The sequence below is a fragment of the Triturus cristatus genome, chromosome 9 (genome assembly GCF_964204655.1).
Source record: "Triturus cristatus chromosome 9, aTriCri1.1, whole genome shotgun sequence".
NCBI classification, from domain to species: domain Eukaryota; kingdom Metazoa; phylum Chordata; class Amphibia; order Caudata; family Salamandridae; genus Triturus; species Triturus cristatus.
Genome location: NC_140592.1, coordinates 455,571,305 through 455,596,858, shown reverse-complemented (window position 1 = coordinate 455,596,858; position 25,554 = coordinate 455,571,305). Strand labels below are relative to the sequence as shown.

The 25,554-nt window shown below is 41.2% G+C and overlaps 1 protein-coding gene across 3 annotated transcripts in view; it reads left to right on the top strand.

The window, feature by feature from the left end:
* The window catches only part of PLD3 (phospholipase D family member 3), a 269,488-nt gene that overhangs the window by 188,142 nt on the left and 55,792 nt on the right, over positions 1–25,554 (top strand). For all 3 annotated transcript variants that reach the window (XM_085625365.1, XM_085625364.1, XM_085625367.1), the window contains one exon: positions 12,250–12,377. In XM_085625365.1, the coding sequence (XP_085481491.1) occupies positions 12,250–12,377 (128 nt within the window). The remainder of the gene's footprint in view (positions 1–12,249; positions 12,378–25,554) is intronic.

The following is a 25,554-nucleotide window of genomic DNA, read 5'->3' as shown; positions in this document are numbered from 1 at the left end:
CTCTATTATTTATTTTATTATACCAAAGAGGGGACAACAGGAAGTTCTCATTGTCGGAGAGCAAATATGTGATAAGAGGGTTTGCTAGGGAGACGGAGAAAGTTATGAGTTGAAAAAAAATTGCGTAGGTTGTGAAATACGGAAATAAGTACCAAATAATGGAAGGGGGAAGGGATGTAAATGGAACTTTCTAGCTATTGCAAAATAGTGGGCATGGAGCCGGGATTTTAATATAAAGAGATCCAAATCTGTTTCAGAGTATAAGCAGTGTGATGTTTTTCTTAAATGAGTAAACTTCACCGCATAAAGAGCTTTGAGTTGTTAGAGTTTAAGCTAGGAAATTAGTGCTTTCTTGTTTTTCCACAAAAATGTTCTCATGGAGCTACTTAAAAATAAAAAAAAATAACTGAGGGCGTTTTACCCATAATATGGATAAGTAGAAGTTTATCAAAGGCAGAATCATCATCTTAATGGTGTCTAATTGACTTCATCATAATAAAAATACTAGTGACCATTGTTCCGAGAGTGTAAGTATTTTTTGTCTAACTATCCACAAGTTTTATCCGTATAGTTTCCTGTAAATAAGAATAGTATCTAATTCATAGGCATTTGATAGAGGTATGACACCATGTGAAATCTTAATCTGTACACATTTCTTTAAGACAGTATGTATTAAGGGAAAGTACCTCTGATTTATCAATGTTCAATTTATAGCCTGATATCAGTGAATAATCCTTTAATAGGGTGAAAAAATTCTGGAATAGTTAGTACTGATCGGAAACAAAAAACAGTTAATACATAAAGCCAGCAATTGCGCAAAAATGCTACAGTCCCTATTAATCAGCAAAATTGGTCTGTAATTCCGACACAAGGTTAAATCTTTTTCTTTTTTGGGAATCAAACAAAGCATAGCTTCGAGTAAGAATCCCTGTGCTTTGATAATTTAGAGAAAATATTCAAAAGTAAGAGGAGTTTGTGAATAAGTAGTTTAGAGAATTTGGAGCAAAATTCCATGAAAAACCCTTCCGGGCTTTATCTTTGGGCAATTTTGATAAAACATCAAGGAGCTTAGCTACTGAAAGTTGCCTGTTCAGAGGTGAAATATTGATGTGTTTATATCAATTTCCAGGAATAAAGATAAATAATACGGCTAAGGCTTACGTTATGGGGAGAGTCCAGAACGATAAAGATTAGTGTAGAAATCATGGAAACATTTTTAAATTTCAGGGTCAGTTTGGTGACTTGTTCCATGTGTATCTCTAATTTTTTGGGGGGTAAACCTATTTTATTGGTTTACATCTGTAGACCACAACAAACAGTTATGTGAAGTGATTCAGTTATCTTGGTATGTGCTTGATAAAGACATATTAGTTGCTGTGAAACTTGTACAATCCCATCACTGAACTACCCCGCCTCGCCCCTTAGCCATTTCCTACAAGTTGGAATTACAATTGAGAGAGCATTATCACCATGCGCATAGTCTCAAATAGCCTTCAAATTGTGTTGGAGAATCGGTGGTGACCTATCATACCAGCAGTCCAACATGCCCCTCTACCAAACCTCCTCCCCCTGTGGCCTTCACATTTCTCGCTACTTCTCTTTTGCTAGAATAAAAGTGAGGTCTTGAAATCTACTTGTGGCTTTGGTCTTAGGAGTGTGTGGAACCCAACATAACAAGCAGTGCAAGTGATCTCCCTCTCAATTACTTCAATAAGCAATCCAGTGATTTCTACCCAGTAGATAGTGAACACTGGGCAATACCAAAAACATGAGTATGAATTCTGCCCCTTCCTCTCCGCATCATGGACATTTTGCGTCTGTTGTATTGGACTACCTGTTTATGCGTCCAGGGGAGAGATACTCTCTATGTATAACATATAAATTCATACGTTTAAACCCAGCATTTCTTCATATTCTTGGCACTATTTCCAGTATACCCACCCAATCCCCTTCAGGTATGGAGTTTCCCATCTATCTTGGAGGGCATCAAGAGGTTCAAGATTATCCTCCCTAATGAACCGATAGAGGCACATGACAGCTTTAAAAGTACCTGATCATTATTTGTGTCTCCATCAGTCGAACTGCGCAGGACAGATTTGGACATTGATCTCCCTCCTCCATAATGCTATATATTACAGATGTTCATTTGAGACATGGTTATGTGCTTTTTTGTAATTGGAGTTGATTGCAATGTGGCTTCACGGCCGTCCACTGTGCTATCACAACTGTTCAATAAAAAGAGAATTTAAAAAAAGTAACTGATGACGTGACCATGTACTGACAGCTCTTGTAGTGCTCTGGTTCCATAATGTCTGCACCCCAGTGTTAACAGATTGCAACCGCCATGGTTCCATGGAATACAAAATGATCCCTGGGGTAGATCGTGTCCTGATCAGAACTCTTCAAACGGGAGGAGTATCTCATCTCCAAACAGCTCACCAATTTTGGAGGCTTCCGCACTCGTCCACTCAGTCAGGCCACTCCGGTCCCCACTCCTCAAGGAGTTCCGTAGGGATATTAGGCAAGTATGGGACCCTCGTACATGTTCTGTGAAGGCACCGAACCCAACAGCGGCGCAGCACTCCAAACTCTGTGGTATCATCCGCAGTAGGGCACCTAATCTTTAGCAGTAGCCTAGCCACTCGGCGGCGGTCGGGGACAAAGTGTCCCATCTCTCGCCCAGGTGTCAGTCTACCTGCCAACCACTGTGCCAGCCGTTGGAGCTGCGCCCCCAGATAGGTTTCAAAAATCGAGAACGGCCAACCTTCCATCTGTTACTGGTCTCCGTAGTATGTCCAGTGCCATGCACCTCTGATGTGAGCCTCAGATAAAAACAATGACAATAGATTCAATCTTGTGGAAAAGCGCCCAATAGATCCACACCGGCAGTACCACAAAACAATATAACAGTCGGTGAAGTGCTGTCATTTTCAATAATGCCACACAACTCGCCACTGTGAGAGGGAGTGTCTTCCAGAAGTCAACGCTTGTTCTTAGAGTCCAGATCACCTTCCCAGCGTTTTCTTCTAGCAAATCAACTGAGTCATGGAAGATCTGTACTCCGAAATATTGCAGGCATCGGGTATCTCATTCCAGTATTCTCAATCTCCCCTGAAGGGCTCTGATCTGCTTGTGTAGGAAGACAGCACAACTTCTGCCAATTAACTTTTAGTCCAGAAACTGACCTGAAATGCACCCAAGCGCCCGCAAGGGGCGTCCCCTTATTGTGTAGAAAAAGTAATAGGTCTTCAGCATAAAGTGCAGGTTTGTGGACTTGCCAACCTATCTCTAAACCCCTGTAAGCAGCCTCTGCTCTGGTGTAGCAAACCAGCGGCTCTATTGCCAGGGCAAATAGGAGGGGCAACAAAGGACACCTGTGTTTGGTCCCACAGTCCACCCAATAGCTTTCAGATATAGTTTGCTCTGTATGGACTTTGACAGTAGGATTCATGCATAGTTGTCTGGTCCAGGGCTCTGAGAAATCAGAGTATGTAGAATCTCAGGGGCAAGACCTTGAGACAGATTCCCTGGAGGAGGGGGTAGATACCTATCCGTCAAGGCCATTGGCATGTATAATCAGGTGGTTAAGAAGGCTGCAGACAAGTGCAGCTAGAGGAGGAAAGGCCACAGTCGTGTTTCCTGCCTGAAGCACTTTTACCAACACAAGCAAGAAACCAGTTCCTGCCAATGCTTCCTAGTGTCCTGGAACAGGGAGGAGAATCTTTCAAAGAATCCGCCACTTGTAGAGCTGTGACTCCAAAGGCAGAGAAATAAATGCAAGTATTCATCCAAGGACCCCGCATACATAAAGGGTACTGTGCTGGCTGATCCGATCATCACCTCGACATCAAAGGCAGAGAAAGAAATGCAAGTATTCATCCATGGACCCAGCATACATAAAGGGTACTGTGCCGGCTGATCCGATTATCACCTCAACAGCACGGAAGAGGGCCAACATACCATCTACATCAGGCCCCCCTCCAGATAAGTAGGCAAAGAGGATGGACCTTATTGGTTCGAAACTTTGAACGCAGTACTGCGAAACAGTGGCGCATTGCAAATTCCAATGCGCTCCTAAATTGCCATGCCTACCAGCACTGGGAAGAGATAACCGAACTTATAAAGCCCCTGCCTGAACAGTACAGGAAAAGAGCTGCATACCTGACGGAAGAAGGCAAGAACACCATCAACAACTGCCTCAAATCATCATTGGATGCAGCAGACCCATCCAGCCACCAGATAATGGTGGGCATCACCCTAAGCCGTCACTCCTGGCTGCAAATTTTGGGGTTCAAGCCTGAGGTACAGACCTACTAAATACCCCATTCAACGGGCAACGGTTGTTTGGGAGCACGGTGTATGACACCTTGAATCAGCTCTCAAAGACTATGAAATAGCAAAATCAATGGGAGCGTTTCAGTTTCAAGGAGGCATGCAAAGGGGAATAGTACCATCCCGCAGGCCTATGGGGACAGGCATCATCCAGTCAGGGACATCCCACCTGAATTTCCAGGGAAACAATTGAAAAACTAAACCCCAGCAGAGTTGGCAGTACTAGCAACAATGATGACAGTTCTTTCAAGAAGGAGGACAGGGACAGCTACATAGGGGAGGCACAACCCCTACCAACATGTGACTTCATGAGAGTCCAAAACCGCTCACAATTAACACCAGTGAAAGGCATAAACAGAGATCTCCACCCCTTACACACAACACCAGTGGAAGGCAGAATAGGAAACTTCCTTCAGGAGTGGAGGCAGATAGCATAAGACAAATGGATCCCAAACATAACACAATATGGATATTGCGTAAAATTAGACAAAATACCTCCAGCAAGAAGACCAAACGAGCATTTGCAATGCAATAGGTCTCGCCTTAGTGAAAGTTTCAGCTATTCGTGTTGCAAATGATAATGTTTGTTAGATTTTATTTTGTTAAAAAATATCCCAGCAGTAGCATAAGTAATAAAAGAAAATCCACGAAGCAAGAAAAGGGTGCAGTATCGCAGGCTGTTACTAGGTGTCTTTGTGGAGTTGTACAGGGACTTCTGTTAGCCATATAAGGTACTTCATCCTTACTTATGCTACTGCTGGGATATTTTTTAACAAAAAAGCAATCTGTCTCGCATTAGTTTGAGCTAGAGCTATTGGCACTGTAAATGGTAATGTCTTTTACCTATGTGTTATGGAGTGTATGTATGTGGTGTGTAGTGGAATTATGTGGCTTGTATTGGATTAGTTAGTTGTGTAATTGTGTTCCGAGGAATTGTGTGGATAGGATTTGTGTATTGGAATTATGTGGCATGTTGTACTGTGGAATTATGTGGATAGTAATTATGTGGCATTTAGTGTACTAGAATCATGTTGAGTGGGATTCTGTGTTATGGAGTGTGATTATGTGGAATAGTATTTTGTGTTGTGGAGTGGTATGTATGAGAGTTTAATTATGTGGTGCGCTGTTGAATTCTGTGGCGTGATGTGGAATTGTGTGCATTGAATTTGTGCGGTGTGTGTTGTGAAATTGTGTTGTTGAGTTGTAGTGGAATGGTGTTTTGGAGTGGAATAATGTGGTTTGGTGTTGAATTATGTGGTGTGCATTGGAAATGTGTGGAGTTGAATTGTGTGGCTTGGAACTGTGTGGATAGTGTTGCGCTTTTGGGAAGAAAAAGAACATAGTTATAGCTAAGCCACAGATCTGTGTGTTTGGGTGTTAAAAAAAAGAAAGAGTTGGAGGTATTGGTGTTGTAAAGGTAAATATCTTACTTATGTGTTATGGACTGGAGTGGATGGATGTGGTTTGTAGTGGAATTATGAGTTGGATTGGAATTGTTAGTTGTGGCATTGTTGTGTGACGTTCATTTGTGTAGTGGAATTATGTGGCTTGATGTGCAGTTGTATTATGTGACAAGTAATTTGGTGTTTTTTAATGTATTGGAATGGCATTTTGTGTTGTGGATTGTTATGTAGTGGAGTTTAACTATGTGGTGTGCTGTTGAATTATGGGGTATGATGTTGAATTCTGTGTTCTAAATTTAATATATGTGGTGTGTAGTGGAATTTTGCTGTGGTGTGAAATAATGTGGTTTAATGTTGAATTATGTAGTGTGGAATGGATTTGTGTGGAGTTGAATAGTGTGGCATGGAACAGTGTGGTGTTGGGGGAAAATATGTTGAATGGAATTATGTGGCGTGGAGTGTATTTATGTGAATTGTTATTTGTCAGAGTGGATGCATGTGGAGTGTATTTATGTGGTATTGAGCAGCATGCAATTAGGTGGAGTTGATTTTTGTGGTGTTGAGTGGTTTTATGTAGATTGTAATTACGTTGTGTGGTGTGGAATTGTGTGGCACTGAATTGTGTGGTGTGGAATTGTGGCATTGTTTTGATTTATGTGGCGCTGAATGCTTGTTATTACAGCAGTGCTGATTGAGTACATATAAAAAAGCCTTACCTTTAAAAACGGTGAAACAATGAGCAAGAGCTTCAGAAAAACAATGTTAACGTCTGTATAATTTCTAGAAAGAAAGCTGCACTGTGTATAGTTCCTGAGTGAGGAGAATTTTTTTACTTCAGTAAAGGAGGAGTCCTTTTGTAGGAATATGTGGGTTATGGTTGTTTGCCTATAACAAATAACCCAGATGTATTGGTTACATATAATATGCCCTGTTTACAGGTCTTGAGTTCCCTTGGAATTTGAAATATATTGTAGACGCGTTAGAAAATAAAGAGATTAAAACAGGACCATTTTTACAAAAGCAGCACACTCTCCCATATTAAAGAAAAAAAAAAGCCTTGGAAGATATCACAAATAATTAGTTATGATAGGCTAGTAGTGTTGGGATTATCCTGTAAATGTTTGTTAAAAAACAAATATAAAAAGAAATGGATGATTTCGACAAATATTCTACACTGTATCATATTTTAATAACAGGAAAGCAGCACATGTTTCTTGAAAACAGACATAGCCTTTGGTTGCTGATCCTTATCTTATCAGGGCTGTCTTCTTCCAGGAGGACCCATAAAACGTGAACACTGAGCAATAAACTCTACTGAAGAATAACAAAAGACTGGCTTTCACTGAGCAGTGACATTAGCATTTTCTAAAGCTTTGTGTTCTAGAAACTGAAATGTGTGCTAAAAAAATGCTCCCTTTGCATTAAAGACAGAAAACTTCATTAAGTGACAGTAAATGAAAGATGCAAGGGGCTGTTACTGCACATATAATAAGCATAACAAGATTTATAAAGTGCCCTCCCTCCACCTATGTCCGCAGAGCCTTTTGGACACAATGTGTCTTTAATGCATTGCTAAACCGTCTCTGCAGACATAGGAGAGAGGGCACTTCATAAATAATATGGTACTTTGAAAAGTGTCACACTTCACCTTTGTGGAAGCTCTTTTTGACATCTGAATGGAAGGAAAACTCTCGTTTTGGAGAAAGAAAAGGTGACTGTGGGGAAAACTACATTTAATGTGGGTTTGCCAAAAAAAAGTGGTTTTTTCCAAGTTTAATCTTTCTCTGCCATCATGCATTACTAAACCCTCTGTTTACAACTCTCATTTCTGCAGGGCAATTTAAACAAGCAACAGGAGGGAGGGATGTTGGTGCTAATTAAAGCCGGCGTGGGGTTTAAATGTAAAACTCGCAGCAGACAGCATGGATTAAAGAAGCAGGAGGGAGTAGGAGAGAGCTGAGGAGAGGGAAGGAGCGTCTGTCAGTAGTAAATTGTAAACAAGCAGTTGCAGATCGCAGGAAAGCATGTCGTGCCTGTGATAAGAGAAAGCCATTTAAGAAAATAGTGCCCAGAGACAGTAAATAAAACATACTGCATAACACCACAATAAGAGGGCCAGTCCTCATGGGAGGTTACAAAGAGAGACAAGGAGGTACTGAGGAGGGACTACTAAGCCTATTGACGAATCAAAAGCCATAATTTACAAAGGACAGGAAGAGAAGCCAATTGTAAAGATAGGCGGAACATGGGCGGAGCTTAATGCACATATACTGAATACTGCATGTCTCGAAGTGACAGCACAAGCGCTGCTCTAAGCAAGACCTAAAAAGACTGGGCATTCAAAAGAAAAAACATACCGTCTCTTCAAGGAGGTAGAGGAATTGCTGGAGAAAGGAGCAATACAAACAGTGCCAAAAGCGGAAATTAACAAGGGAAATTACTCCACTTATTTCCTAATTCCGAAGGTAGATATATCTCTAAGACCAATTTTAGACCTCAGATTTGTAAAGTTTATAAAGACTCAAAGATTCAAAATAACAACTTTGCTGGCGGTCACCGCACAATTGCAAAAAGGGGATTACATGGCAACTATAGATTTGAAAGATGCCTACATATACATCCCAATGAATGCAAAACGCATAAAATACCTAATGTGTTTGGTCAACAAGACTCACTACCAGTTCACAGTACTGGCATTCAGGATATAAGCAGCAACAAGAGTATTTACAGTGTCTCGCAGCAGTAGCAGCACACTTAAGACAAGGCATGCATGTCTATCCTTACCTAGATGACTGGCTAGTAAGAGCAAACTCCCACAACAAGTGCAAGGAACATATTCAGCAAGTAATGAGAGCTTAATTCACTTTCAAAGTATCAATAAACATATGTCATCACCAACACCAGAGCAGGAAAAAATGTTTCTTGGAGCAAGGATCAACTCAATCCAAGGGAAGGTGTACCCCAGCGAAAAGAGAATACAGTCATTACTGCTGTAAACTCCCCTATACCAGAAGGGGGCAACATCTAGAAGTGAGGACAGTGGGGTAACTGCTAGGAAAGATGGCATCATGCATACCCCTGATCCCATATGCAAGACTACACATGAAGCCAATTCAGGAATGGCTTTCAAATCAATGATCACAAGCAACAGGAAGTTGGGAAAATCTAGTGGTTGTCACGCAAAAAGTACAAGAGGAGATGACATGGTGGAACAAATCCCATATGACAGAGGGGAGAATCTTTGCACAACCAAGTCCATCAGTGAAAATTACAACACGTGCCTCACATATGGGTTGGGGAGCTCACATGGTCTCGCTCAAAGTGCAAGGAGTCTGGAAGGAACAAGATGCAGTACACCGCATCAATATCATGGAACTAAAAACAGTGTTCTTAGCATTAAAAGCCTTTCAGAATTGCTGTTTAATCAGTATTGATCCAAACAGACAACACAAACACAATGCTTTATGTCAACAAGCGAGGAGGAACACAATCCATTGCATTATCAAGCCTAGCCCTAGAACTATGGAAGTGGGCCACACAGAAGAAGATGGAAATAACAGTAGTTCATTTCTTAGGAAAGGACAGTTTAGAAGCAGTCAGGCTGAGCAGGCAAGCGTCATGCTCACATGAATGGGAACGAAATCAGACAGTACTCCGATCTTCTGGAGGTGGGGAACTCCAACAATAGATCTATTTGCAACACTGTTGAAAGGAAAATGCCAAAGCTTTGCCTCCAGACAGCCACACCACCAATCACTGGGGAATGCACTGTTGATAAACTGGTTAGGGACATTTGCTCATGCTTTCCCCCCAGTGCCACTGTCACATACAGTGATAAGCAAATGCAGGAGAAGCAAAATGACATTCCTACTAATTGCCCCACAGTGCGTGAGGCAAACATTGTTCTCGGAACTGATAAAAATGGTACAAGGAAACATTCAATTATTACCATTAAAACAAAACCTACTGTCAGTGGAAAAAGGAAGGGTACTACACCCAGAACCAAAATCTTTAAGCCTGGCTCCTGAAGACTTAAAATTCAGTCATTTACAGCTACCAGAAAACACAATGGCTGATTAAAGAGAAGCAAGAAAGCCTACAAAAAGAATGTGCTATATAGCAAAATGGAAAAAATATATTTTCTATGGGGTCTATGGACTGAAATGGAAAAACACAAAAGACGCAACAGTGTTAAGATATCTAATACACATCAGACTGTAAGTTAACATATGCATCGATAAAGGTACACTTAGCAGCAATAGTGACCTTCACAAGGGTTCCCGTGGGAAGAAGCTTTTTCACAGCCCAATAATAAAAAGATTTTTAAAAGGGGCAAACAAGATTGCATCACCAAGAAAGGTACCAGCACCCACAAGGAATTTAAATGCGGTACTCACACAATTAAGGAATGCACCATTTGAACCATTGCACAAGGCGAGATTACAAATGCTCACCCTTAAGATAACATTTCTGGTGGCCATAACATCTGTGCACTGAGTGAAATACAAACTTTACACTTCAAGAACCATACTTTCAGGTTCACAAGGACAGGATCGTCCTGAGGACAGACCCACAGTTCTTATCAAAGATAGTTTCACATTTCCACATTAATCAAACAACACAAATTCCAAGTTTTTTTCCAGAAACCAAAGAGACACGCAGAGAGAACGCTACACATACTGGCCGCAAGACTCTCTATAATGTACTACATTGAAAAGATGAAAACAAACAGGAAGACAATGTAACTATTTGTCTAATTTGTAAAGAACTATCTAGGGAAACCAGTAACTAAGGACACAATAGCAAAATAGATCGCGCAAATAATTCAACTGGGGAGAAACTCAACTCAACCCCATGAGCATATTCAACATGGAAGAAAGGAGCAACCATTGCCTTTCAAGCAAATACACCCTTACAGGACATATGTATGGCAGCAATGCGGTCATCTCTACACACGTTCACAAAACACTACTGTATAGACTTTGAAATAAAAAGAAAGTTCAAGTGGGACAGAAGGTCTTACAATGTCTGTTTACCATCAAAGCTCATCTTCAACCCAACCACCATGAAAATAACAAAACCACTAAGAAATCTATGCACAGCATTGGAATCCTGAAAATATTCATGCTGCAAAACGTATAGTTTCTTACCTCTAGGTGTAGTTTTGCAGTTTGAAGAATTTTCTGGATTCATAAGCGACCCACCCGCCTCTACCAGGAAGATGGAAGGAGAGAACAAGAAACAAGAAAGAAAAAAAACTGAAGATGGTGACCAAAGGTGGGAGCTTCTGGAAGAGGGGATACGATTCCACAGTATAGACCAATTCACAGTCCGCCAACGCCCAGCAACAACAAAAAATAGGAGGACTACAAAATAGTGGAGAATTCTAGATGGTTGAATAATGCACAGCATGTCAATACTGCAAATTCTTCGAGCTGCACAATTACACCTACAGGTTCAAAACTATATGTTTTCCATCAGACCCTGGCTATAGAGGCATTGGACAATGGTGGTTTTCGGCTCTATATTAGAGAGCTGCTTCTTCGGTGAAAAGCTTGCCAGGGAAAATCATCTCATATGATATTTAAACTGTTGGGTCCTTCAATTTGAACACCAGATGTCCAGGCTCCTTAGATAGAGAAAGGATCAGAACCCTCAATGGGAGCTAAAACCTCAAGGCATTTATCTTGCGTGTTATTGAATGTGCGCTTCCTTTTAAAACGTGATGGAAATACATCTGTTAATGTCTACTACCATATTTATTAACCCTTTTTTTAAAGGTAAACTTGGTCCAGAGTTGACTCAAACCCTGAATTTGGGTCAGCGTGTCCAGAGGGATATGGAATTCTACATCAACCTCTGAGATTTAATAGGTCTTGGATAGGGAGGAGGGGAGTTGGGGTGGGGTGGGAGGGGTGCGGGGGGTTAAATCGGCAAGAGTCAGGTTTTTTCTGTCATGGATTCTCAGCTCTGGAAAAGCCTCCCATTTACTCTTTTAGCCAGTACCAGGATGTATTTTAGGTTGCAGTGCGTTTTTCAAAATTTTTAACAATAATAATCATAATATTAATAATTCTCCTTGCTATGAAGGTGTGGCTAAAACCGATGAGGCCCAATAAGTCTGAAATATAGTTGACATTTCCTTTGTTCCCATGTTGAGTGGACATGTGCAGATTATATAGACCTGTGTGGCGATGCCCAAGACTGATTTTGTGCTGTTTCTGAAGAGGAGTGACCATAAGCAAAGGCCAAAAATGGAGTGGGATTCCCCCTGTGTAATTACAAGTGTTCCCAATTAATTTAAACACTCAAGTTTCAGGGTTTTATTTTACATTCATCCATCTGGCTTCTCTATCCTCTTGCCTGTGGATTTAGGAGATTGAGGGTATAGTGTGCAGTATTCATTGTTCTTGCCTTTTATGATTAATGGAAACTGCCAAGTCTCTCTGCACATTGTAAAGATTGCTTAGGTTGATCACAGAGAAGCTCATTTTGTTCTGTCTGCTAAACACAGGAGCCGATATCCGAATTGTGCCCATGAAAAACCTGACCGGTGGAGTTCTGCATACCAAGTTCTGGGTGGTTGATCAGCAACACTTGTACATTGGGAGTGCCAACATGGACTGGAGATCCTTGACTCAGGTGTGTTGCATGCTTTTTCAAGCCCTTCTTCTGTAGCTGATGGATTCTTTTGGACAAAGATCCAGTTTTGATGCAGTTGTCTTGTTTTGTTTACAGCATGAAGTATACAAAAAACTATTTTACAGTGAGTGAAAAACGTCATCCAAAAGCTTTTTACAAGAGGGCTTCCAGAATATCCAGTAATCTATACCAATTCAGAAGTTAAACTTTCCACTTCACACAAAAAGTTCTGCTGAAGAGTCAACTTATTGAGGGGTTTTTTAGGTCCGTTTTACCATACAGAGACCTATTGTGGGCTTACCGAGAACTTACCTTTGGTTCACTTTTTTGTCACTCTGATTAATGTGCTTCTTATTCGATGCCTTGCCTTATCGATCTGTTTTCATCCAGTTTGTCCCTCCCCTGGACCATAGCCTCTTTAACATCCTCTTGATTAAGCTGACTTGTGTCCTTTCTCTGCTCACTTTTAGGGAGCTGCTTTTTAGGTCTCGCCTGACCCAGCGCATGCGCTGGTCAGGCGAGACTTATTGAGAGGGCTCCAAAAAGTGCTACCAGGCCAGCCTAGAGCTACAGTGCAGGTGCGCGGGCACGCGCGCCGCGCTTGCCGCAATTACTTTCACTTTCGCGGACGCACCTTTGATGTTTGATCGCGATCACTTTCACGGCCCGCTTGGCATAGCCAATAGGTCTCGCTTTTGGGACCTTATAAGTATTTAGTTATGCAACAGTTGCATGGCTAAACACTTATAAGGTCCCAAAGGCGAGACCTATTGGCTATGCCAATGCTTGTTTCTTTTGGATTAAGCACTCCATGAGAGTGCACGTGTTTCCCAGCTCTCTCCTCTCTTTCTATGCTCCTCCCGTATGCCACCCATGCATTTGTTTCTCTTTTGTGTACTTCCCCTGCTCACTAACTTCTCTCCCTCATGTGATTTTGCTCCACCTCCATGTTTTTTTCACTCTATTGCACTGCTCAATCTCTCCAGTGCTTTTTTACCCTCCTTACCTTCGCTCTGTGTTCTTCTACTCTTTTTTTTGTTTTTTATTTTCCCTTTTTGGGCAATACAATCTTCATTTTTATTGCTGACCGATCCAAGTGGCATCCACAATCTTTGATCGGTAAATGAAAAACAAAGGAAATTCTCCAGCATCATTCTGCTGTCATACATACACGTGTTGCAATGTATGCACGCCAGTAGAATGATGCGACTGTGTTGTAGTGCCTTCTTTTTTCTATTTTTTCTATTTTTATCGCTGTTGCACTGCATTGAGAAAAAGCATTTGGCTTCTCCATCGGACACTGTACAGCACTGCAAAAAGTGATTGGCAAAACCAATACGTTTTGCATATTAGGTGCTAGAATTTACAAAAGTACATCTACCACCAAAGTAAGCTTGTTTAGAAGTGCATTGTTGGGTCTTTCAATAAAAGCCCACATAAAAGTGTTGATCTGAATAAAATCAGTCAACTACATCACTAAATATACATACATTTACATTTTTAAAAGAATACGCTAATGCTTCAAACTCTCATACAAAGGAGATTAGTGAATAAAACCCCTTATAGTAAAAATACATATAGTATAAAAGCATTATTTTTAGGTGAATGAGTGATTTATAAAATGTGGCATGTATGTTATTTATTATAGATAAATTGAGGAAATAACACTTTCTTCCTTGCTTCATCTTACAAAGGGCAAAAACTGAAAAATTGGGCCAGTATTTCTCTTACTTCTTGTAAGCAAGGTTTGCTTTTGTTAGCACTCCCTGTTATAGAACCCTCAACCACAGGGCCCCAATTAGTGGGCACATGGAGTCAATGTAGACTTCAGGTTCCACTTATATTTTATCTGGCAATGTGCCCAGACTTCCTCAGCGTTTAAAGCAAATTCAAAATCTGTGCTCTCCACTTTCCATCATCTCCATATATGTCTGTATCAATAACCTACCATCTGCTCACGAGCTACATTAAACATGCATCATATAGTCAAAATTCCAAGAGAACGACAACATTCCTTTACATGCTTGACTATAGCTGCTTACTAGGTCTGGGCATGAAATTCCACTCCGCTTGCGCTGTTTGCAGAGTTTTTTCCAGTTCCGAAAAATTCTGCATAGTGGAGCGAAGTTTTTCAACTCCTGCGGCTCGCCAGCGTTAAGTTGGCGAGTGCGAGCGTGGAAAACCTTACTCCAGATCACCTTGCAGCTGGTTGCTACCGCTCGCGTTCAGAAAACTTCTGTTCGCTTTGAGGAAGCTGCAGCTCGAGTAGAACATCTACTCGATCAGCTGAAAGAAGCAGCGCCCTCTTGTGCTGTGCATGGTGCCATTCGCTCTGATTTTACAGCGCAGGACAAACACCCAGCACTAAAAATCAGCGCGAGCAGCGCAACCTATTGCACTCCGCAGCTGGTGAAACTCCACGTAGCGTGGCTGACTTTTGAGGCTACTTCGAGAAGTTCTGTTAGCGGAACTCTGCCCAGGCCTACTGCTTACCTACCCCTTTCTTACCCAACAAGTCCTTATTTACATCTCGGTATATTGCATAATTTGGATTGGTCTAAACCTGTACCCAATATAAATAGGGCGGAGTCTGGCTCTTCTTTCTAGTCTCCATATTCCCCATTTATCTATAGAATGATGATTAGAAGTTCACTCTGGGAGGAAGAGAAAAAAACTTAAGACTTTCTAACTAACCTGACAGGTTACTAGTTTCTTGTGGCCCAAGGCTCTTGGTCACGTTTGACCGGCAGCAGGGATTTAGTGTTGTAAACATTCAAAGCTACTATCAACATACAGCCTTTGTTCTTTTTTTTTATTGAAAGATCTTAATTCACAAAGTGGTGCAGCCATTGGCTTCTTTGTTTTGATATCTGATCATGCCATTTCCCAGAGTCAGCAGTGGAAATGGAAAAGATCAAAATACCAGGCAGCCCTTACACTTCTAAAAGGACTTCGTCCAACCATCATTCCATCATCAAAGTTAAAGCTACCTCCTGCAAGAACATCATCCATAGAGTTATCAGCAGAAGCAAGCCCTCTTTAGGGTTGTCAAATAGTGTGCCAGCCTCATCACAGAACCCGAAATCCTATCATCAGATAATGGATAAAATTCAATCAACTTCTTCGCAGAGAAAACCCATAAATTCAGATTTTACATCAATAATTCATCATCGTCATCGTTCACCTATACCCAGTCACTAACTGGTCATCTCTCAGCATTATTTCCACACAGAAATCTTCAATAATCTGAACTCGCTCTAAGCCACCTCCTAAAAATATGGCATGCTTCCCTCCTCAAACTCTACTTGGAGAAGCCTCAAACCCCTTTCTCTACATTGTGAATGCCTCACTAACCCAGGGCACTCTGCCAGACATCCTCAAGACCAGGTAGATCCTACCACTGCTACAAAAGTCTACACATGCTCCAGTTTGACCATGCCAACATCTGTCCTTTAAGTCACCTCTCATTTGTTGGAGAAATCATTAAGAAAGCAGTTGCCACTCAGCTATAGGAGTAACAGTAACCTATTTGAAGGCAATCAATTAGGTTCAAGCTATGATGCAATATTGAAACAGCAGTACTCCAAGTGGTCAACGATGCCCTCTTCTTCAGTGACAAAAACAACCCTTGCCTCTTGGTATTGCTTAACCTCTCTGCAGCTTTCAGCATAGTCGAACATCCATCATTGATCCACAACCTAAAAACGTCCATGAGCTTCACTGGTACAATTCTACAATGGTTTACAGCCGACCTTTCTACATCGTACTATTCACAAGCCTGAGTGCGGTTTGTGCTATTGAACCATAGCTTTTAATTATGATTTTTCCCTGCATGCCTCTCTGCTAACTGGCGACTGATCATAGAAAAGTCCACATCTCGCAAAACCTGTACGTTGCCGCATGACATAACGCACAAAACTGGCTGAGAGACAATGGAGTCTGCAACTTTTAATAGTCGGAAGACCTAATAGGCATTTAGTGAGACCAAAATCTGGATGAAGTAAAGTTTTCTTGGGGCACATACTGTTGATGTTTCGATTCAAATTAACAATTCCAGAATCTCTTTAATGGTGCATATTTTTATTGAAAGAACGTAGGAGGGGTTTTTAAAATGCCAGGCTATATGTGATTTGTATTTATTTATTTATTTGTTTGTTTTGTAATGCGCATGAATCATCCGCGAAGGGATATATCAGCGCAGCGGACCGAAAAATTCCATTAGAGTCGAATCCCACAGCCATCAATGACTATTGGCACTATCTACGAGTTGAGCCGTGTTTGTATGTATGAATGGAATGCTTTGAAAGGGCAATGATTATTGTTCCCACAAATAAACCAGTGACTAGCTAGCCAAAACCTTTCCTGTGTCTTACAAAACACTCTTCCGCCTTCTAAGACCATTGACCAACTCTTAAGGTCCACGTGTTCCATTACGGAAATTATCCATGTTATGAAACCACTTGCACCATAGAAAAGAAAAGTTTTTAGTGATATACCATCAGGAGTAAGTCAATTAAATAGCAGTGTTTACTCATACTTCCAATCATGTTCCTAGAATGTTGTTGTTAAAAATGTGTCATGCACGTTATCCTCTATTTCTCAAAGTGTGTAACTACACAGGATGTCCTCTTCTGTTGAGACTAGATGGTCTGATTACCCCTGAGTTAGGGTCAGTAGGAACACACGTGTGTGTGCTCATGTTTTTTCTCACAATTACAGTTTGTGTGCTGTGTTTTCACAAGTACCTTATTTACTTTTTGTAACAATAAGGGCTTTGTTACTGCATACATATGATGCATGTCTAACTTGATATAGAGCTGATCTAATGCTACAGTAAAATATGTTCAATTATGTACCCTATTAGGTGTTAAGTCACACTTTTGATTTTCAAGGTAAGACCTCTTCTTACCATGGTTACAGTGTACGCTCAATATCTAGAGCAGGGCTCCTGATCATCTTGATGAAAGCTTGAGACCCTTTTTCTGGTCTCGCCTAGGCAGTGCTTGCGATGTCTCTTCGAGGCATGCTGTGTTCAGGATATGGGCTTTAAGCTCCGCCCATTGCCCTCCCATTTTTTCAATTGGTTCTTTTGACTATCTTTTGTAAATGTTTTTTTTCTTTGGTTAATTTACTTAGTAGTCCCTCCTTAGTCCCTCCTTTTCTACTCTTGTAACCTTCCATAAGGACTGCCCCTCTAACATGTGCTCTTACTCTGTGTGTTTCATTTACAATTGCAGAGCACTACTTTCTTAATAAGCTGGTGTTGTAGGCACGAAGTTACAACTTCCGGACCGCACTTCCCTACACTTAATGGTATTTTTTTATGTATTTTATTTCTTTTGGTGCAGCGTGGCATGCCGCTCTTTATCTTGAATTATGGCAGCCGCTCCTTTCTTTTGTTCTGCATGGCGCAGCTAGCCCACCTCCATTTCTTAAAAATAATTTTAAAAATATTTTGACTCTCAACGCAGTGCCCATTTCATGAGCGCCGTGCTTTCTTTTACTTGCAGCTTCGGCGCTGCATCTCCCTCGTGCGGTTCCCTTCACAGAACAAAACCCTGCCTAGTGTATACTCTTCTCGCACTGCTGCCTGCTTATGGAGACCGCGCCATTAACTTCAGGCGGCTGTTCTGCTTGGAATAGATGTGACGCGGCGGCCAGTTTTTGCTTTTGTTGCAGCGCAGCATGTTTGCAGAAACGTATGAAATAGTATTTTTTTTATTAGTTACTTGCTTTTGTTGCAGCGCGGCATGCCGGTATTATTCTATAAATGCTGTTTCTGTCAATGAGCACTGTCACTCACAGGGTGCAGTACCTTGTGTGGCCAAAAGAGGTTCCAAGGGACACCTACTGATAACCTGTAGCACTGCACCCTTTCACTGCTTCGTGCACAGTAAAAAAGTCAATTTTGCTGTACCAACAATAATATGATGCATAGCTAAATACTTCTAAGGTCCCAAAGGCAAGACCTATTGAATTGCAAACGGTTGTTTAGCTAGTTTATGGGCTGAAACATGTTGACACCATTAAGGGTGACAGAGACATAATTCGATAGCCTCACCTGATTGTTTGAATTTTTCATCCTACCCTGCGTGATTTTTAAAAACTGGATTCCTTTGGCTTCCCTACTACTAGGTAACCTTTATAGGAATTATTGTGGCTTCCCTACCTCTAGCACTTGGAAACCTTTATCAGTAGGCTGTATTCTTTGTTATTTACTTCAGACACATGCCAAAGATCATTAAGCTCTTTTCAATATGGCCACTTCAGACTAAGAGGTAGATTTGGAGTTTGACAAACAGGTAATCCATCACAAATGTGGCAGAGTACCCTGCCCACTAAACAAACAGTCTTCCTGCCCTGTTTAGGCTTGGGACGACCACTAGCTTTCCATAAATGGAGCCCCAGTTGGCTCCTTCAATGGAAAGATTACTCTGATGGAGTGGGGGCTGTCAGAGATAGGGCATCACACTGCCCTCCCTATTAAGGGTGTACGGTATGATGATATTTGTTTTTGTTCTTCAACCTCTACATAAAACCGAAAAAGAAAAAAATACCCCACACCCTAGGAAAAGGGCCTAGGTGTCGGGAGGGACATTAAGTTGTTTATTTTTCAATTTAAAAAACTCTCACTTTAGGATTTTGTTTTTGAAAAACTAAATTGTAATTGTAATCTTTAGTCAGGTTTGGTGAAACCCTGTTACAACAGATGGCGGGTGTTGTCCACCAATCGTTTGTACCTTGACAAAAACCGCCTTGATTGCAGTTCCTGTCAAGGTACACAGATTTGTTCCTGGCACAATTTTTCTTCTGCCACACTGACAGACTGTAAGTTGTCTGCCAAACTCTGGATCAGGCCTTATATGATTTGCATAAACTGAAAAGGTACCTCTGCTCGACCTTGCCACATCTTTGTAGCTCGGCTTTTGGGCATTAGTTATACAGTCACTTCAGACACATATGTTGTGTGCAACCTTCATTATGTGGCCAATGAGGTATCTACTTCCCCATAACACATGCCACATATATGCATCTCTTGTACTGATTAGTGGTATGTACCTAACACGTTACCAAATCGCAATTTGGGTTTGCAACTACATACTGAGTCAGTATTTGGAAGGGGCGTTTTTAGCCACCCCCGCCCCCCACCCACCCACTAAATAGCCATTTGGATTGGGATGTGTTAATGTTTTGTGACTGAAATACGATCGCAAAACATTACTATTTTACCGACTACAGAAAAGTAGTGGTAACCCATTTGCAAATAGGTAGGGTTCCCTAAGGATTCCCTTACCCTTTGTGAATATTGACAAAAACATTCTTTAAATGGTCCCATGGACTACTGCCTTGTCTTAAAAATGCTTGTAAAACTTTTATTTACTTTTTTTAAATGCATCCTGTCTTCTTTTAAGGAAAAGAGGATGCATATTTCGTTTAGAAAGGTTGCTTTAATAAAAAACAATCGCAGACCTGGAGATATGCAAACCACCATCACTTTGATGATATGTCGTAATTTGCGATCAACGTCTTTAATATTCATGAGGGTAGGTCAATTTGCGACCAATAGTTGGTATTTTAAGAACTGAGCTATAAGATTCAAGGTCGGTTCGCAAAATACAACCCTTGGCACAAAATTACAAGTCACAAAATTCCTGGTTGCAAATTGCGACCAGTATATTACAAACCAGTGTTTAGTACCGCTGGCCATTATTCTTGTGTTCTCTGCTAGAATGCTTCAGTCATCTAACTGGTATTTGCTGAGAGCTCTGCTCTTTGAAAAGGCAATAATTGGTGACAATGGCATTTCGATACAAGTTCCACCTTTTTTTAATTTTATTCTAGACATGACATGCCCTTTGGTTCCTTCTTTAGTTCACCAAAAATACTAAACCTCATCCGTTCCTTTCTCTAAAAGAATTTGTTTAGGTATAGAACTTATTTATTTGCTTTCCAGAGCATAGACACTGTGTTAATACAGCTTATTATAAAAGAAGTAGTTGAATAAATACATTTGAAAAATCAGTGAACGCACATCACATAGTTTTAATTTTAACTTATATGTGTGAAAATGCAGAATTTATTCATGGCCAGGGTAGTTCCAAGGGCGATTGGTTAAATCAGGGAGTTATGCTGCCTTGATATTTCAGAAACTGAGTTCAGCCTTTGAACACTGATAAGGTTACATTTACTGTTCACATTGGTGATGGTAGAGATAAAGTTGTGTCTCTACGGATATCATGTTAAAAGTATACATTTGAATTGAAAGCTTCAATGATACATCTCAGGGCATTGAGAAAATAGGTTTACTATTCCACGCTTCTTCTCTTAAGGCCAGAGAACAAAGTTCAGGTTGCAAACTGGCATGTAGCAATGGCATATTAAACAAGTCGAGGGAGAAGAGGGCTTGAAAAAATAACAATAAACTTTATCGCTATCAAGGTCCAGCATACATGCCCTAGCAATAGTGAAAACAGAAGGTATGCAGTTCCTAGCATTAACGCAAGGTGTGACAGAATAACAAGTGAGTCGCACAGTGGTGACAGGAAACTATAGTGAGAAGCAGGAGTAAAGGTTACTCCTTATTTGGAAAATAAGACCCTCACACACCCAACAAGCGGGTGTCTTGCTTCATCACCGGGTCTTTGCTCCTTATCGGGCCGGCAAGTGCAATGCCCGATCAGGCACCTAATAGGGCCTTCCTAGCGGAATAAAAGATCTCCGCTAGGAAGGCCCTATTAGGTGCCTGATCGGGCATTGCACTTGCCGGCCCGATAAGGAGCAAAGACCCGGTGATGAAGCAAGACACCCGCTTGTTGGGTGTGTGAGGGTCTTATTTTCCAAATAAGGAGTAACCTTTACTCCTGCTTCTCACTATAGTTTCCTGTCACCACTGTGCGACTCACTTGTTATTCTGTCACACCTTGCGTTAATGCTAGGAACTGCATACCTTCTGTTTTCACATGTAGCAATGGCACACAGGCGGGTTTGTGAACTGGGCTTCATTTTGCAACGTTACTGATCAGGGCCAGCTTTAGGGCAGTGCCACTGGTGCGGCCACACCGGGCGCTGACCTGCAAAAAGAGGGAGGGGGAATGACCTCAGGGGGGCTCTCTGACCTCAGGGGGCGCTGTGTTTAGCAGTAATTTAAAAGCTCCTGCTGCAGAGTTCATTGTGCATCCAGCTTTCAGGCTGCAGTAAAAATGTCAGGATAACTCTTGTGATTAATGTTTCTGCTAAAGAGAGAGATCAGAGTTTTGTCTAGGGGCAGATTTGACTCGCCATAAAGTAATGCAGAGGGTTGATGTGCCTGATGCACAGAACAGATCTGCATTTTATGAGGTTGGCTGAGTAAACCTGCCTTTCCCAGCACTTTAAAACAAATAAAAGGTATGTGAAAGAAGGGCAGTGGAGAGATGAGGGGCACTTTTGCTGGGTGGTAGTGAGGGAATCAAAGGGAGAGGTCATGGGCTGGGAGCGCTAAAAAAAGGTTGGCGCACCAGGTGTCACCAGCGCTAAGGCCTGCTCTGTGACTGGTTTGCGAATCAGTTGCATCGCAAAATTGTTATTGGCGAGAGGTTGCTTCCCCTCTGCAAATCACTTACCACTCCAACTCCAGGGTCAGTTATCTAGCAGTGGTTTACAACACAAAATGCAGTTGTAAACGATTGTTACTTACTTCTGCAAAATGTAAAGAGTAGTGGGATGCCCCTTTCATGGCTCTTCCTCTTTGTGAAAGGGTCATAAACATTACTTTACAAGTGGGAAAGATTTCTGACTCAGAGTAACCTTCGTACATTAAAAATCACTGTTTTGTGGTCTGAGCCCTTTCAAGCTTAAAAGATCTTAATACAACTGGTCCCTATATTGCCTAAAAATTCTCTGCAAGAGAAAGTAAACGGCTTATTATTGTGAGAATGAAGAACACAGTAAGATTCTTCAGAAGGGTATGTGGATTGCTTATTGATCTACCGTGTAGCAAAAAAAAACACAAAGGCAATTTGAAAGCAGCAAACCACCAAGACATATTTTGTGGTCTGTATATTTCTTTCCTTAGGAGCTCTTGGATGTTGTCTAAGTGTGATGGAAGATTATTTTGCTTTTTATCTTTTATAAAAAATAAGTTACGCTTATTTTCTAACGACCAATTTCTTAAAGGCCGTCAGAAGTGAGGAATTGTTCTCGGAAACATGTTTTGTTAAAGGCTCCTAGCCTCATCTAGTCTGCCCGTTTCTAACCTGTTAATAAAATATGGGTCATGCATAGTCTTGATCTTCACCACTGCTTTCTTATTACTATTGTCACTATTTGACTTTCTAAGGCATTTTTTTTCAAATAACGTAATTGAAATATTGTTAGCCTCATCATATATATGGATTGCTTGCATATACATGACACTTGCTTTGTTTTTGTATTTTTGGGTTACTGTTCGTACGACTCCTGTGGTGTAGTTGTCATATTCATTCACACCCTTTCTGTGAAATTAAGCTTTGTTTGTCCTGAACTTCTCCTATGCTGCTACATATAATCTGCTGTTGGCTCTAGAGTACACCTCAAGTATGAATGCAGATCATGCACTATGGCAATCTCTCAGTAATCAGCAGTACTTGCCAAGATGTATCCCCAGTTTTTCGGAAGCCCTCAATAAATGTTCCTATTTGTCCTTGATCACTTAGTAGTCCTCAGGGCTTGCCGTATTTGCAACACTTCACAGTCGGGAGAGAGTATCCCTAGTGAGTATAAACCAACTGTGGAGTGGCAGTCGACACACTGACTGGGTCATCTTGGCCCCATGGTTTTTTTTTTTTTGCTCACTTCCCTATTGTTCGTTTCTATATTGGAACTCTAGAATGGGATTGTAGACTGGAGTATTTCATCATCTCATAGCAGTGATTTCTCCAAGGAGAGACGAGAAACTGACAGATGCTGACCTTCACACTTTTCTTCACCTCAAATATAATTTCCTTCACAGAAAAGCTAGAGAATTGAGCATGAAGTCTGTTGCCACCCATCTTTCCATCTGTTGTGTTACTTCTTTTTCCTGCTTCCTTGGTTACTAGGTACGTGTCTGATGTATTCGTCCATGTGCGTAGGTAATGTACATTGGTTAGTCTGTGGATTGGTGGTGGCATGTCTGGTTGGTGATTCGTTGGTTGTTGGTAATTGTGTTTGTGTGTGTTCATGTACGTCTGTATCCATGCTACTCAGCCTTCATATGTGGTTTTATTGTAATCAGAAACAAAATATAGGCATGGATGTTTATTGTCTGTATACACACTACACAAGCTGAAATACCTGACCCGACCAGAATTTGTTTAACGTAATAGTTCAGCCAATTGCGTATAGATTTCTCAAGAGGACTATTTTTTGTCATTAAAATTAATCTCACAGTTTTCAAACTTAACAATTGGTGATGGGTGCACTTGCAAGTCTCTCTGCTTTGTTTAATGGCACAAAGGTAATATTTAGTCCTAATAGCGTATGATGACTCTCCCATAGAGAGGATTTATATATATATATATTCACTTAAAAAACCATAGGTTTCACACATGTTATAGTTAGGTGGATATTTCACTCGTAAAAAACCAATGAAATTCCCCCGTTATAGTTAGTTCAGATAACTATAACTCGCGCGCCCGCAATCCTGCTCATGACGTCACATATTACATCACTCATGACATGGTCAGTGGCATCACTCATGACATTACTGATGACATCATCCTTGTGATAGAGTGGCGGTCGCGCGAGTTATAGTTATCTGAACTAACTATAACGGGGGAATTTCATTGTTTTTTTACGAGTGAAATATCCACCTAACTATAACATGTGTGAAACCTATGGTTTTTTAAGTGAATTTGCAAGGTTTTTTAAATGCTAATTCCTAACTATAACGTGTGTGAAACCTATGGTTTTTTCAGTGAATTTGTACAGTTTTTTAAATGCTAAGTTATGTATGTATTATTATTTTTTTATATATATATATATTTTTTTTTTGGTTTTTCACCGTGCGCGCACCCCCGCGAATTTTTTTTACATTTTTTAAAAAAAAATGTTCTGCCTTCGGGGTCCTTCAGGGACCCCCTGACAAAGGCTAGGGGGTCAGGAACTACCCTGCCCCCTTTTCACGTTCGCCACCTTCCTTTTTCACTCTTGCACTGAAAACAAACAAAATGGCGGCCGACACTTCCTGATTTCGACCGATTCGAACGTTGACTAACATGTAACCACCAATCAGAATTACGCTTGCGCGCGTTAGGGTGCTCGCACGGTGCGCGCATGGTGCGCGGCTATAGATATGTATGTGCTTTTAACTGCAATTTTCTCAGGAACTACTGAACAGATTGACTCCATATATGCAAAAGGCACATCCCTGACCTGAGGACTACCTCTCTGCCAATTTTCAAGTAATTCTGTTCAGCTGTTCGGGCTGTACTTTCGACTAAAGGTCCTATGGGAAAATGCATGGGGAAAACGCGTTTTGGGACCCCCCTTTTTTCTCGGCCCCCGCTTGACGAATTCCCCCGAGACTTTCAGGGTAGGAGCTGAGCGGAGCGCCCAATTAGTTTTGAAAATTTCGCGAGGATTCGTCAACCGGCGCCAAAGTTATTCAAAATAGAATTTTCAGATTTCCTATGGAAACACGGTCCTAACTATAACTATCTACTGGCAACCACCAGTAGATAATATATATATGTGTATATATATATATATATATATTACCTACTGGCGGTCGCCAGTAGGTAGTTATAGTTAGGACCACGTTTCCATAGGAAAACCGCAACATTCTATTTTGAATAACTTTGGCGCCGGTCGACGAATCCTCGCGAATTTTTCAAAATAGGTGGGGCGCTACGCTCCGCTCCTACCCTGAAAGTCTCGGGGGGATTCGTCAAGCGGGGGCTGAGATAAAAGGGGGGTCCCAAAACGCGTTTTTCCCATGCATTTTTCCATAGGACCTTTAGACAGGGCTACAGCCCGAACGGCTGAACAGAATTACTTGAAATTTGGCAGAGAGGTAGTCCTCAGGTCAAGGAAGTGCCTTTTGTAGGTTTGGTGTAAATCTGTTCAGTGGATTCTGAGAAAATAGCCTTTAAATCAATATATATATATCTGAGCCAGCTTACGGTGCGCTTACGGTACGCTTACCGTACGCGTACGGTGGCGTGCGCGAGCGCGATTC